This window comes from Eretmochelys imbricata, chromosome 11 (genome assembly GCF_965152235.1).
Source record: "Eretmochelys imbricata isolate rEreImb1 chromosome 11, rEreImb1.hap1, whole genome shotgun sequence".
Classification (NCBI taxonomy): Eukaryota; Metazoa; Chordata; order Testudines; family Cheloniidae; genus Eretmochelys; species Eretmochelys imbricata.
In genome coordinates this window covers 31,933,103-31,946,846 of record NC_135582.1, presented here as the reverse complement: position 1 = coordinate 31,946,846, position 13,744 = coordinate 31,933,103, and the positions used below count along the sequence as shown (strand labels likewise).

General features: G+C 42.9%; 1 protein-coding gene across 1 annotated transcript in view; it reads left to right on the top strand.

Moving 5' to 3' along the window:
• Positions 1 to 302: 302 nt before the first annotated feature.
• CCDC148 (coiled-coil domain containing 148) overlaps positions 303 to 13,744 on the top strand; it is a 123,594-nt gene continuing 110,152 nt past the window's right edge. The window contains exons 1-2 of the mRNA XM_077830510.1: positions 303 to 357; positions 4,347 to 4,468. Of these exons, the coding sequence (XP_077686636.1) occupies positions 303 to 357; positions 4,347 to 4,468 (177 nt within the window). The remainder of the gene's footprint in view (positions 358 to 4,346; positions 4,469 to 13,744) is intronic.

The window sequence follows — 13,744 nt, the reverse complement described above, 5'->3', positions numbered from 1 at the left end:
TTCGACTGTATTTTTCTGAGTAACATAGATCTACCACAGAGTGGCTACTTTTTCTGTTTCTTCTAATGTCATCAATATAATATAAAAGGGATTTTGCTAGTGTTTCACAAAGCGATTCATGACGTCTGTCTTAAAACAAAAGATGAACCCTTATAATTTATTATCTGGTTAGAAGGTAGTTTCAACAATATGACACTAGCTTTCCTGTCCCAGTGTACAAACAAAATAAGAGCATTACAATTTCTTAGCTAAATTGGTTTTTAGAATATCAAAACTTTTATTTCTCAACAGATGTAAGAAACATGAGTGGAAGGGACCTTCGAACGTTCATTACAACTCACAGGACTAGTGACATAGGTATATATATTTGAATTTTTATTAGTTTAACTGTTCTATCACAGTCTACAATAGAACAATATTTATAAGCTGCTGTGTACAGTTCCATACATATGAATGGCACTATAACATTCTGACCTTTGGTATTAAAAAAACCCTCCTTCATGACAGAAGGCATCATCTGGCATCATTTTGGAAGCCACTGTTTTTTTTTCTTTCACATTTTATTTATTGTGCTCCTTTGCCCGCTGTAATATGTAAATGTCATAACGTCTGGTTTGTTACTAGGTAAATGTTGTTCATAACGTTATTTGTATTACCTTAGCACCTGGAAGATAGGTACTAAGATACAAACAGAACAAAAAGAAGGTCTCTGCCCCCCAAAAGCTAAGTATAAGGGACAACAGATGGATACTGATAGGGGAGTACTAGAAAACAATAGGAAAATATTTGTCAGTATAGTATAGTAGGCAATGGTCTCAGCATACTACTGGCCTAACCATTGTCAGGTTTTCTGTAGGCGTCACAGCAAAGGAGAGTGATAAGGAGGATAATGAGGTAGCTTTGCAGATGTTTACAACACATACTCAATATTGGAAGTATCATCCCATGTCATTTTATTTTCAATAATCAATCAGAAGGTATGTTGACACCGAAACGTAAGAGCAAGTTTTGCTAAATAAGGTAACCTAGTGGGATAGGCCTTTTCTTTCCAATCCCTCCTGCATTCAAATCTTGTGTAGGCAGATCGCATTGACTTTACGAGCCTCCTTGAAGGAGTGATTTTTTTGAAGCGTGATTAAAAGAAGAAGGTGAAACTAGGTTCAGAAGAGAGTTCCAGGCATAAGCTACATGACAAGGCACAAAGAAAAGTGTAGAAGAAGGACATGAATAACACAACCTTCTTAGGATGAGCAGCGAGAACGTGTAGACTCGTGTAGAAAGGAAATGCGGGTAGAGATATAAAAAGGGAGTAAGTTGTGAAGAACTAGGAAATGATTACTTCATTCTCCTCCACTGTCATTCTGGTCCCTGTCTCGACCACATGAAAAAATATATTTAGAAAGAAAATTTCCAGGATGATGGAGACTTATTACCTGGGGAGGACATACAGTATTACTTCTTTTACCAAACATTGGTAATGGAACAAATATTTTTCAGGTGTTTTAATGTAGATACTGCTAAGTAATTATTTCATGGTTGACAGAAGCATATGGACCTTTATATGTTTACTTAGTGATCTCTTTTAATGTATCTTTCTGTGTGAAATGGGTGTCTGTTAAAATTCCAAAAAATGAGTGTAGTCTCTCCCATTTTCCCCTGTCCCCTTTCTTTATCCTCTCGCTTTTCTGCCTGTTAAGTTTCTCCGTTGACTCACTTTCTGTTCTTATTCATCTGATTCTCCACATTCATTGTTGCCTCCTCTGCTATTCTCTCTCTTTTTACTTGCCCACTCACACTGTCCTCATCCCAGATACCCTCTCCCTTACTTAGATTGTGTAGATGTGAGAGAGATGAGAGACTGAAGAGAGGGTATTATTTCATTGAAGTTGAGCTGTTCCAGGGATGTGTTTTTGCCATCAGTGTCTAAAACTGATTTGCGGTACCACAAGACACCAGGCAGTGGCTGACATTTTTCAAAGGAGCCTAAGGAAGTTGCCTAATTCCCTTAAACTTGCACTCCCATAGGCACTCCCATTTGAAAATCCCAGTCAATCTGTCTTGTATCTACCTGCTTGTCCAGATGTTTTAAACAGTGACTGTAGGAATCCGGAAGTAAGATGTTATAACCTATGTTGCATGCAGTAGGAACTGATTATGTTGTCCTTGAAGTCTGTTGTCCTTAGCAAAGCTTTTGACACAGTGTCCCACAGTATTCTTGCCAGCAAGTTAAAGAAGTATGGGCTGGATGAATGGACTATAAGGTGGATGAAAAGCTGGCTAGATTGTCGGGCTCAATGGTTAGTGATCAATGGCTCCATGTCTAGTTGGCAGCCGGTATCAAGTGGAGTGTCCCAAGGGTCGGTCCTGCGGCCGGTTTTGTTCAATATCTTCATAAATGATCTGGAGGATGGTGTGGATTGCACCCTCAGCAAGTTTGCAGATGACACTAAACTGGGAGGAGAAGTAGATACGCTGGAAGGTAGGGATAGGATACAGAGGGACCTAGACAAATTAGAGGATTGGGACAAAAGAAATCTGAGGAGGTTCAACAAGGACAAGTGCAGAGTCCTGCACTTAGGATGGAAGAATCCCATGCACCGCTACAGACTAGGGACCGAATGGCTCGGTAGCAGTTCTGCAGAAAAGGACCTAGGGGTGACAGTGGACAAGAAGCTGGATATGAGTCAACAGTGTGCCTTTGTTGCCAAGAAGAGCAATGGGATTTTGGGATGTATAAGTAGGGGCATTGCCAGCAGATCGAGGGACGTGATCATTCCCCTCTATTCGACATTGGTGAGGCCACATCTGGAGTACTGTGTCCAGTTTGGGGCCCCACACTACAAGAAGGATGTGGAAAAATTGGAAAACGTCCAGCGGAGGGCAACAAAAATGATTAGGGGACTGGAACACATGACTTATGAGGAGAGGCTGAGGGAACTGGGATTGTTTAGTCTGCGGAAGAGAAGAATGAGGGGGGATTTGAAAGCTGGTTTCAACTACCTGAAAGGGGGTTCCAAAGAGGATGGATCTAGACTATTCTCAGTGGTAGCAGATGACAGAACGAGGAGTAATGGTCTCAAGTTGCAGTGGGAGAGGTTTAAGTTGGATATTAGGAAAAACTTTTTCACTAGGAGGGTGGTGAAACACTGGAATGGGTTACCTAGGGAGGTGGTGGAATCTCCTTCCTTAGACATTTTTAAGGTCAGGCTTGACAAAGCCCTGGCTGGGATGATTTAGTTGGGGATTGGTCCTGCTTTGAGCAGGGGGTTGGACTAGATGACCTCCTGAGGTCCCTTTTAACCCTGATATTCTATGATTCTATGATGGCTTCCCGTATATTTAAAGAAAGTAAGTTTATTCCCCTCCTCTCCTAGCCTACATAATTCAGAATGATGAATTAAATATAGTGGAAAATGTTTTCTGTTCTTGTATTGGAAAATCAGTCTGATATATAGCTGCAATAACTGAGTTTCTACAGTTCGTTCCATTCATATGTAAATAGAACTATTCATCTGACAGCTTAGAAGTGATACTGGTTCCTTAATTCAGAGTTCATGATAAATATGTCTGAGTAGTTATCATAGAATCTTGGGGTTGGAAGGGACCTCAGGAGACGATCTAGTCCAACCCCCTGCTCAAAGTAGGATCAAATCCCAACTAAATCATCCCAGCAAGGGCTTTGTCAAGCCTGATCTTAAAAACCTCAAAGGGAAGGACCACCTCCCTAGGTGTAACCCATTCCAGTGCTTCACCACTTGAGACCATTTCTCCTTGTTCTGTCATCTGCTACCACTGAGAACAGTCTAGATCCATCCTCTTTGGAACCAGGAATAACTAAAAGTACATTGTAGCCTGTGTTTTTCTATTATTTTATCAGAATTTACTAAAATTCCAGCAAACCCAATTTAAATTTAATATTATTTATTTAAACTGAATATTATTTATTTATCTGCATTCCTGTAGAGCTTAGGAACTGTAGTCATGAACCATGACTCTACTGTGCTCCTTATGTTAATTTTTGGTGTTGATTGCTAATATCATTGATTGACTAAGATAGTTGCAAAATAAACAAATTGTGAAACTGTTTATGATATCATTTTTACCAGTTTAGAGCTCAGTTTATTTCAGTAGTTACTCCTGATTTGACACTAAAATGGAATAAAAATCAGATCCACTGAACACAAATTACTTTTAATGTGTAACTATTTTCCTAATATTTTCTTAGCAAAATCATATGTTTTTAAGTACAATATTCTGTCATCCTGTGAATTAAGCTTTAATTTTGTGTCCAACATTTAAAAAATGTTTCTATACAGTTTGAAATGACTTTTTTATGTTAAATATAGATAATCTGGTTGTTCGTATGAAAAATGGTCTTTTCAGCCAGAAGTATAAACCTGTTGACTACAAACAACTACATGCACTTACTGAAGAAAAGAAAAAAGCATCTGCTAATATACAATTAAAGGTAAGCTGCTGTTTTTTATTCCTAGAAGAATTAATTTTTTATGTATAATAATCTTCATTTAGTTGCTTCAGTTTATTATTTGTATTGTGGTCTGCTTAGAGGTTTGTATCAGGGACTGGGCCCCATTGTTAAGCACCTTGCTTGTGTATAATGAAAAGAAGGTCCCTGCCCCAACAAGTTTACAGTCTAATATATGACAAGGGACAACAAATGCAAAGGAGGAGGAGAAAGGTAACAGTGTGTTGTTATGATTAGTGCAATAAACAGTGGTCACAGCACTCTGAATCGGAAGAAGGACAATATGCTGATTTTCTTTTTATGTGGAGTTTCCCCATGCATAAAGGTCTGCATGGAAGAAAATGCAAAGAAGGGGTATTAAGGAAAGTTGGACTGATGGGTAGTAAAGGCTGGTATCCTTGGCAGAGCAGAGGTGAGGGTTGACAGCTTGATATCTAATGAGAAATGTTCAGTAGACTCAAATCATGAAAGGTCTTAAAAGTGAAAACAATTACCTGTGTTTGTCGTGAAAAAGGAGAAACTCATGGAGAAGTACCTGTATTTGTGATGGAACAGGAGGAGCTCATGGAGAGATGCAAAGAGAGGGAAGGAGACAACATAGTCAATGTGATGAACCAGGTAGATGAGAATTACAAAAGTGTTGTAAATGGTTTTAAGAGCAAGATGTCATTTGTTGGAAGGCCAGAAAAGAGGCAGTGACTTCATATCTTAACTACTGCAATGAGGACGTGGGCCTGAGTTTTAGCTTTGGAATGAGAGATGCCATTGTGTAAGAAGAAGTGGCAAGGGTTAGACATGACCTGCATGCGTCTAATTCCAGAATAGGCACTCACATGTTATCGTGAGGAGGGATATATAATACAGGTAAAATGTAGGGTGGGGGCAGAGACCTAGTGTAACATTTTAAGGACTTCCTGACTAGAAATATTGTAAACTGAACATTCATTATATGTTAATTTATGTTTTACTTAACAAGTAAGCGGTTAAGTGGTTTCTAACAATTTGAAAACAGCATTAGCTGCAGTTAAACAAGGTTCATGTATAAATAAGTAGCAATAGCTTGCTTTAAGATGCCTCTAGACAGACAGGGAAAGCTGGCTAGTATAAAAACCATTAAAGAGAGAAAAAGAGTTAAAAATACTAGACATCAATATCAGAGCAGTTTTTTCCCCCAAAAAACATAAAGAAGGTGTTGGTATCCTGCATTTGTGTCTTCTTTTCTTTTTTCTTTTCTTTTCTTTTCTTTTCTTTTCTTTTCTTTTCTTTTCTTTTCTTGAAAACTTTCCTCATCTGTACCTTAATGTAATAGTAACATCAATAATTTAATGTACAGCTCTACTCTGAAGAATGACTTAGTAAAAATGGTACTTTATTCTCCCAAAGCTGTATTAGAGTGGGAATGTATTTTTCACAAAAATAAGTTATTGCTCTGAATACATAGGATGCAGATCTGCTGATCAAGATATCAATTTTTTCAGTCACTTTTCAGAGTAGAACCACACTCAGCCCTGCACTATATATTTCTACATTTCTCCCATTTTGGAGGTGCATATTAAGTCTATATTTTGGCTTTCTCCCAACATTCCCTAAAATCTTACAAAGGAAACTCAGGACATTTTGGTGAATTAGCCCCAAAAGACTACAAGGACAGCTGAGTTTAAAAATAGTGGCTAAATTAAGTTCTAATCCCACTGTGTAGCTACAGTATGATTTGTTCTGGCTTGTGTTGATGGGTCCGAATCGTCTTATAAAGAGGATAAAAATGTAGCTGAGTCTGTAGACCTCTACTTCGACTAAAGCACTTCTTACAAACCTACTTGAAATGTGGTTTGGTCTTTTCTACAAAGGTTCAAGTAAACCATATTATATCACTAGAATGCAATAAATCTTAAACATTGTTATATTTGGTTTCATAAGGTTGCTGAGACATGGAAATTGTCTTGCACTGTATTGTGGTTAATTGTGCATGGTTTTTTTGTACTCAAGTAATTTAGGGAGATTCTTGGATTCATGAGATATCAAGGGTGTCCAGACATACCTGGTTTGATTTTTAGCTTGTAAAGAACTTGGCATAAAAGGAAAAACTGCTTTCTCTGAGGAAAAGAAAATATACCAGACTCCATAATGTTTTTAAAAAATAACCTTTTAAGAAAATGACTTTTAATCCTGGAGTGATGTGGATACTATGGAAGACTCCTGGCTGCCATTCAGGAGAATTTGCTGCTCGTACTATATGGCTTCCTTCTTTCCTTTGCAGTTGCTAATAGATTCTTCAGCACAAATATAAAGGTCAGGTACAGAAAAACAAAGAAGTTATAGTTCCTTGTAAAAGTAGGGCTGTTCTTGGTTTATGGCAGTTTACACTGATTATTGGTAGGTAATAAAGGTAATAAAATTAACAAATTTCAAAAGAAACTGATATCAATCATTCACTGTAATTGTTTCGTTTGGGCAAGGACTATCGTTACATAGAGCACAAAAGAAAACTAAATCATTATGAACTATGATCACCCTCTCCTCCCACAGTAACATCCAATGTGGCTATATTATTTTTTCCCAGATAACAGCAAGTGCAGTGGAAGGACAGTTCGTCCCTGGGTTTCATCCCTCCTAATGTGGCCTGCTCATTGTCTGCCCAAACCTCACCCATTACTCTGCATAAATCCCAGTCTCATGGAGGACCTTCCATTGAGTTCTTGGGAAGGGCAGGGGAGATGCCATGGTGCAGAAGCAGCTGATTCCCAACTTCTATGTGGGAGGGACGTGCCCACGTGAGTGGATCTTGTTTGGCAAATGCAAGGCCTGATTTTGGGTCTTTTTTGGGGAAAACTCCCAGAGAAGTCAATGGGAAATTTTGTCTAAGGATTTCAGGATCAGACCCAAAGTCCTGTTTGGAAGATTAAGGAGTTCTTATAGATTGCAGTTCAGAATTTCAGTGAACAGCACTTAATAAATGTAATGCATTACTTAGGCCTGGTCTACACTAGGAGTTGAGGTTGAATTTAAAAGCGTTAAATCGATGTAAACCTGCACCTGTCCACACGATGAAGCCCTTTATTTCGACTTAAAGGGCTCTTAAAATCGATTTCCTTACTCCACCCCAACAAGTGGATTAGCGCTTAAATCGGCCTTGCCAGCTTGAATTTGGGGTACTGTGGACACAATTCGATGGTATTGGCCTCCGGGAGCTATCCCAGAGTGCTCCATTGTGACCGCTCTGGACAGCACTCTCAACTCAGATGCACTGGCCAGGTAGACAGGAAAAGAACTGCGAACTTTTGAATCTCATTTCCTGTTGGCCAGTGTGGCAAGCTGCAGGTGACCATGCAGAGCTCATCAGCAGAGGTGACCATGATGGAGTCCCAGAATCGCAAAAGAGCTCCAGCATGGACCGAACGGGAGGTACAGGATCTGATCGCTGTATGGGGAGAGGAATCCGTGCTATCAGAACTCAGTTCCAGTTTTCGAAATGCCAAAACATTTGTCAAAAACTCCCAGGGCATGAAAGACAGAGGCCATAACAGGGAGCCGAAGCAGTGGCGCGTGAAACTTAAGGAGCTGAGGCAAGCCTACCAGAAAACCTGAGAGGCAAACGGCCGCTCTGGGTCAAAACCCTAACATGCCGCTTCTATGATGAGCTGCATGCCATTTTAGGGGGTTCAGCCACCACTACCCCAACCCTGTGCTTTGGCTCCTTCAATGGAAGATACGGAAGCAGGTTTTGGGGACAAGGAAGATAGCTCACAGCAAGCCAGCGGAGAAAGCGGTTTTCCTGACAGCCAGGAACTGTTTTTCACCCTGGAGCCAGTACCCCCCGAACCCACCCAAGTTTGCCTCCTGGACCCACCAGGCAGAGAAGGGACCTCTGGTGAGTGTACTTTTTTAAATAGTATACAGGGTTTCAAAGCAAGCATGTTTAATGATTAATTTGCCCTGGCATTCGCGGCCAGTACAGCTACTGGAAAAGTCTGTTACCGTGTCTGGGGATGGAGCGGAAATCCTCCAGGGACATCTCCATAAAGCTCTCCTGGATGTACTCCAAAAGCCTTTGCAAAAGGTTTCTGGGGAGGACAGCCTTATTCCGTCCACCATGGTAGGACACTTTACCATGCCAGGCCAGTAGCACGTAGTCGGGAATCATTGCAGAACAAAGCATTGCAGCGTATGTTTGCTGGCGTTCAAACAACATCCGTTCTTTATCTCTCTGTGTTATCCTCAGGAGAGTGATATCATTCCTGGTCACCTGGTTGAAATAGGGTGCTTTTCTTCAGGGGACATTCAGAGGTGCCCGTTCCTGCTGGGCTGTTTGTCTGTGGCTCAACAGAAATGTTCCCCGCTGTTAGCCACGCAGTAGTGGGAGGCGGGAGGGATTAGCCATGTGGTGGGAGGAGGCAAAATGCCACCTTGTAATGAAAGCACATGTGCTATGTATGTAATGTTAACCGCAAGGTTTACTGTGAAAGAGTATACCCATTGTTCTATAAAATGTGTCTTTTTTAAATACCACTGTCCCTTTTTTTTTCTCCACCAGCTGCATGTGTTTCAAGGATCACAGGATCCTCTCCTTCCCAAAGGCTAGCAAAGATTAGAAGGCGAAAAAAGCGCAGTCTCAATGAAATGTTCTCTGATGTCATGCTGTCCTCCCACACTGACAGAGCACAGACAAATGCGTGGAGGCAGACAATGTCAGAGTGCAGGAAAGCACAACATGAACACGAGGAGAGGTGGCGGGCTGAAGATGATAGTTGGCGGCAGCGTGATGACAGGAGGCAGGATTCAATGCTGAGGCTCCTGGAGGATCAAACTAATATTCTCCAGCATATGGTTGAGCTGCAGGAAAGGCAGCTGGAGCACAGACCGCCGCTACAGCTCCTGTGTAACCAACTGCCCTCCTCCCCAAGTTCCATAGCCTCCTCAGCCAGATGCCCAAGAACGCGGTGGTGGGGCCTCTGGCCTCTCAGCCACTCTACCCCAGAGGATTGCCCAAGCAACAGAAGGCTGGCATTCAATAAGTTTTAAAGTTTTTATGTTTTTAATTTTTAAAGTGCAGTGTAGCCTTGTCCTTCCCTCCTCCACCACCCCACCCGGGCTACCTTGGCAGTTATCCCCCTATTTGTGTGATGAATTAATAAAGAATGCATGAATGTGAAGCAGCAATGACTTTATTGCCTCTGAAAGCCGTGATCAAAGGGGGGAGGGGAGGGTGGTTAGCTTATAGGGAAGTAGAGTGAACCAAAGGGCGGGGGGTTTCATCAAGGAGAAACAAACAGAACTTTCACACCGTAGCCTGGCCAGTCATGAAACTGGTTTTCAAAGCTTCTCTGATGTGCACCGCGCCTTCCTGTGCTCTTCTAACTGCCCTGGTGTCTGGCTGCATGTAACCTGCAGCCAGGCGATTTGCCTCAACCTCCCACCCCGCCATAAATGTCTCCCCCTTACTCTCACAGATATTGTGGAGCGCACAGCAAGCAAAATAACAATGGGAATATTGGTTTTGCTGTGCCAGCGCGCTTTTAAATGTCCAAATGCACATTCTACCACCATTCTGCACTTGCTCAGCCAGTTGTTGAACAGCTCCTGACTACTGTCCAGGCTGCCTGTGTACGGCTTCATGAGCCATGGCATTCAGGGGTAGACTGGATCCCCCAGGGTAACTATAGCGATTTCAACATCCCCAACGGTTATTTTCTGGTCTGGGAATAAAGTCCCTTCCTGCAGCTTTTGAAACAGACCAGAGTTCCTGAAGATGTGCGTGTCATGTACCTTTCCCGGCCATCCCACGTTGATGTTGGTGAAACGTCCCTTGTGATCCACCAGTGCTTGCAGCACCATTGAAAAGTACCCCTTGCAGTTTATGTACTCACCGACTTGGTGCTCCGGTGCCAAGATAGGGATATGGCTTCCGTCTATGGCCCCACCACAGTTAGGGAATCCCATTGCAGCAAAGCCATCCACTGTGACCTACACGTTTCCCAGGGTCACTACCCTTGATATCAGCAGATCTTTGATTGTGTTGGCTACTTGCATCACAGCAGCCCCCACAGTAGATTTGCCCACTCCAAATTGATTCCCGACTGACTGGTAGCTGTCTGGCATTGCAGGCTTCCACAGGGCTATTGCCACTCGCTTGTGAACTGCGAGGGCTGCTCTCATCTTGGTATTCATGTGCTTCAGGGCAAGGGAAAGCAAATCACAAAGTTCCTTACACATGCGAAAGTTTTGCAGCCACGGGGAATCGTCCCAGATCTGCAACACTATGTGGTCCCACCACTCTGTGCTTGTTTCCTGGGCCAAGAATTGGCGTTCCACCACATGAACCTGCCCCATTAGCACCATGATGCCCATATTGCCAGGGCCCGTGCTTTGAGAGAAGTCTGTGTCCAAGTCCTCACCACTCTCGTCACTGCGCTGACGTCGCTTACTCGCCCGGTTTCGCTTTGCCAGGTTCTGGTGCTGCATATACTGCTGGATAATACGCTTGGTGTTTAATGTGCTCCTAATTGCCAAAGTGATCTGAGCGGGCTCCATGCTTGCTGTGGTATGGCATCTGCACAGAAAAAAGACGTGGAACGATTGTCTGCCATTGCTCTGACGGAGGGAGGGGCGACTGACAAGATGGCTTACAGGGTTGGCTTACAGGGAATTAAAATCAACAAAGGGGTTGGCTTTACATCAAGGAGAAACAAAAACAACTGTCACACAGAATGTCCCCCTCAAGGTTTGAACTGAAAGCCCTGGGTTTAGCAGGCCAATGCTCAACCCACTGAGCTATCCCTCCCCCCGATATTCCAGGCAGGACTGAATCTCCATTAAAGTTTTCAAGATGCCCCTGACAGACCTCACCGAAATGATTGTCAGCCGTTGATTTCACAGAGGGAGGGAGGGAGGGAGGGGGGAGCAAATAAATACAAAACAAATCTGGTCTAATTCTTGTTTTGATCCCCTCCATCTATCTTTTACATCTTAGGCTGGCAGCAGACGGTGCAGTAGGACTGCTAGCCATCCTCATCTCTTGACTGCTTGCCAGAAGATGGTACAATATGACTGCCGGCAGGACTAAAGAGAATTACCTGCTTGAGTCACTGCTATTTATGTCCCTGCGCCCATGTCTGCCCAGGTGCTCCTGACTGACCTCACCGAGGCAGCCAAGAGCACCTAGGACATGATGATGATGGTTATCAGGCCTATTGTACTGTCTTATGCCACAAGGCAATGAGTCGCTGCTGTGTAGCAATGCAATACCGCATGTGCCAGCACCCAGGAGATGTACGGTGACAGTGAGCTGAGTGGGCTCCAGGCTTGCCGTGGTATGGCATCTGCACAGGTAACCCAGGAAAAAGGGTGCGAAATGATTGTCTGCGTTTCTTTCACGGAGGGAGGGAGAGAGGGCCTGATGACATGTACCCAGAACCATCTGCGACAATGTTTTTGCCCCATTAGGCATTGGGATCTCAACCCAGAATTCCAATGGGCGGCGGAGTCTGCGGGAACTGTGGGATAGCTACCCACAGTGCAACGCTCCGGAAGTTGACGCTAGCCTCGGTACTGTGGAAGCACTCCACCGAGTTAATGCACTTAATGCACTTAGAGCATTTTGTGTGGGGACACACATGCTCGAATATATAAAAACGATTTCTAAAAAACCAACTTCTATAAATTTGACCTAATTTCGTAGTGTAGACATACCCTTAGGAAAGTAACCTTAGGTTTTTATGTGATATGTTCTATTTTTGCTTTATGCATTTTAGTTCTCTTTTGTTGATGTTATTTATTAAACCTTAATCAGAATATATGCAGTATTGACAGGTTTTTCGATATTCATGATACTGTGTGTTGGACCTCAGGACAAAGAAACGAATCTTGCAAAAAGAAGTTGTGAGCCAACGAGGTGACATTGAATGAGAGCAGGAATACTTGTCTCCTTTATAGTATAGTTTCCTTTAATGGTACAGGTATAATTTATCAAAAGAGTTGTCAGATATTATTTCTTCATGAGCTGGTAGGATAGAATTCTGCTGAGCTCATTCAAGCTTTAAAACTAAATTTTAGTCTTATGTCTTTTGGTATTTCATTTTTCACAAGTCTCTTCCAGCCAAGTACGCAGTAAAACTGTACATTGAAACCTGCACAATTTCAAAAAGGTGTTCCCATATGTTGCTTTTTTTGTTAAGGGCTATGAATGTTTAACTCGTGGTCTCCTGGCTCTCAGCTCATTGTACCTTTTCCTTACTTGATAGGGGGGTCTCTTTTTTCCCCTCTTTAGGTCTGTCAGAGGAGAAGTGGTTGAGGCTCCCAGAGGAAAGGAGATAGAAGCTCCAGTGATGGTAGCTCATCAGGGACTGTCAAAGTTGTCTGATTTTGACAAAGGGCCCTTTGCTTTGAGCAGCCATGGCTGGAACAGTGGAACAGATATGTTGTTTGACAAGCTGACCCTGTCCCAATAATGTGGGCACTGTTGTGCTGGAGTTAATGAGGGTAATAACAGACACACTGAGGCCCCCTTTCCACTATAATTTGCTTCTCCTGGTCCTCTGTACTCTGCTGTCTCCCTTTCCTCCATATCCCACAACACAGAGAAGCTGAGGGAAATTTTGTCTCCCATTCCATCCCAAACCTCCCTACTCTTGCTGTATTCAATCCTCCCTCCGACCCCTCAAGAAAACTCCATACACAAAAAAAATATTTAAAAGGGATGAATGTTGGTTAAATTTGACATCCACTCCCCAGGACAAATCATTAAAAGCAAGGAAATGCCAAATTCTGGGACACTTCTTACTATATCCTAATCCCCACTGCGCACATTTCTTTTGACAGCGACAGGCTCTGCACCTTCACAATGAGCTTCCTTCTTCCTCCAACAGATGATGGAAAACACAACATGTTTATTTACTTCACCTTTGTCAGAGATCATAGTGAGTTCTCCTTCCTGGCCACCCATTAGGACTGCTGTGAGGGGAATCCAAGCTCTAGGGTGTTTCAAGCCCCAATCTCAAGATCCATAGGCACACTCTCAAGGTACAGACCTTCTATTTGGCCCCCTTCCTCCCCCCCGCGTGTCTTATTGTTTAGCTGCCTGACCCTCTGGGTGCAGCACTGACCCTTCAGACCAGGGCCTGCCCACAACATTTTGGCACCTGAGGCAGGGAGCTCAAATGACGCCCCCATGCCCCCTTGCTTTGGCCAAAACTTTGAAAAGTCTCAATTCTGCCTTCTTCCTGTTCTACTCCTCTCATGGTATTGCTCTGCTACCTACCCCAA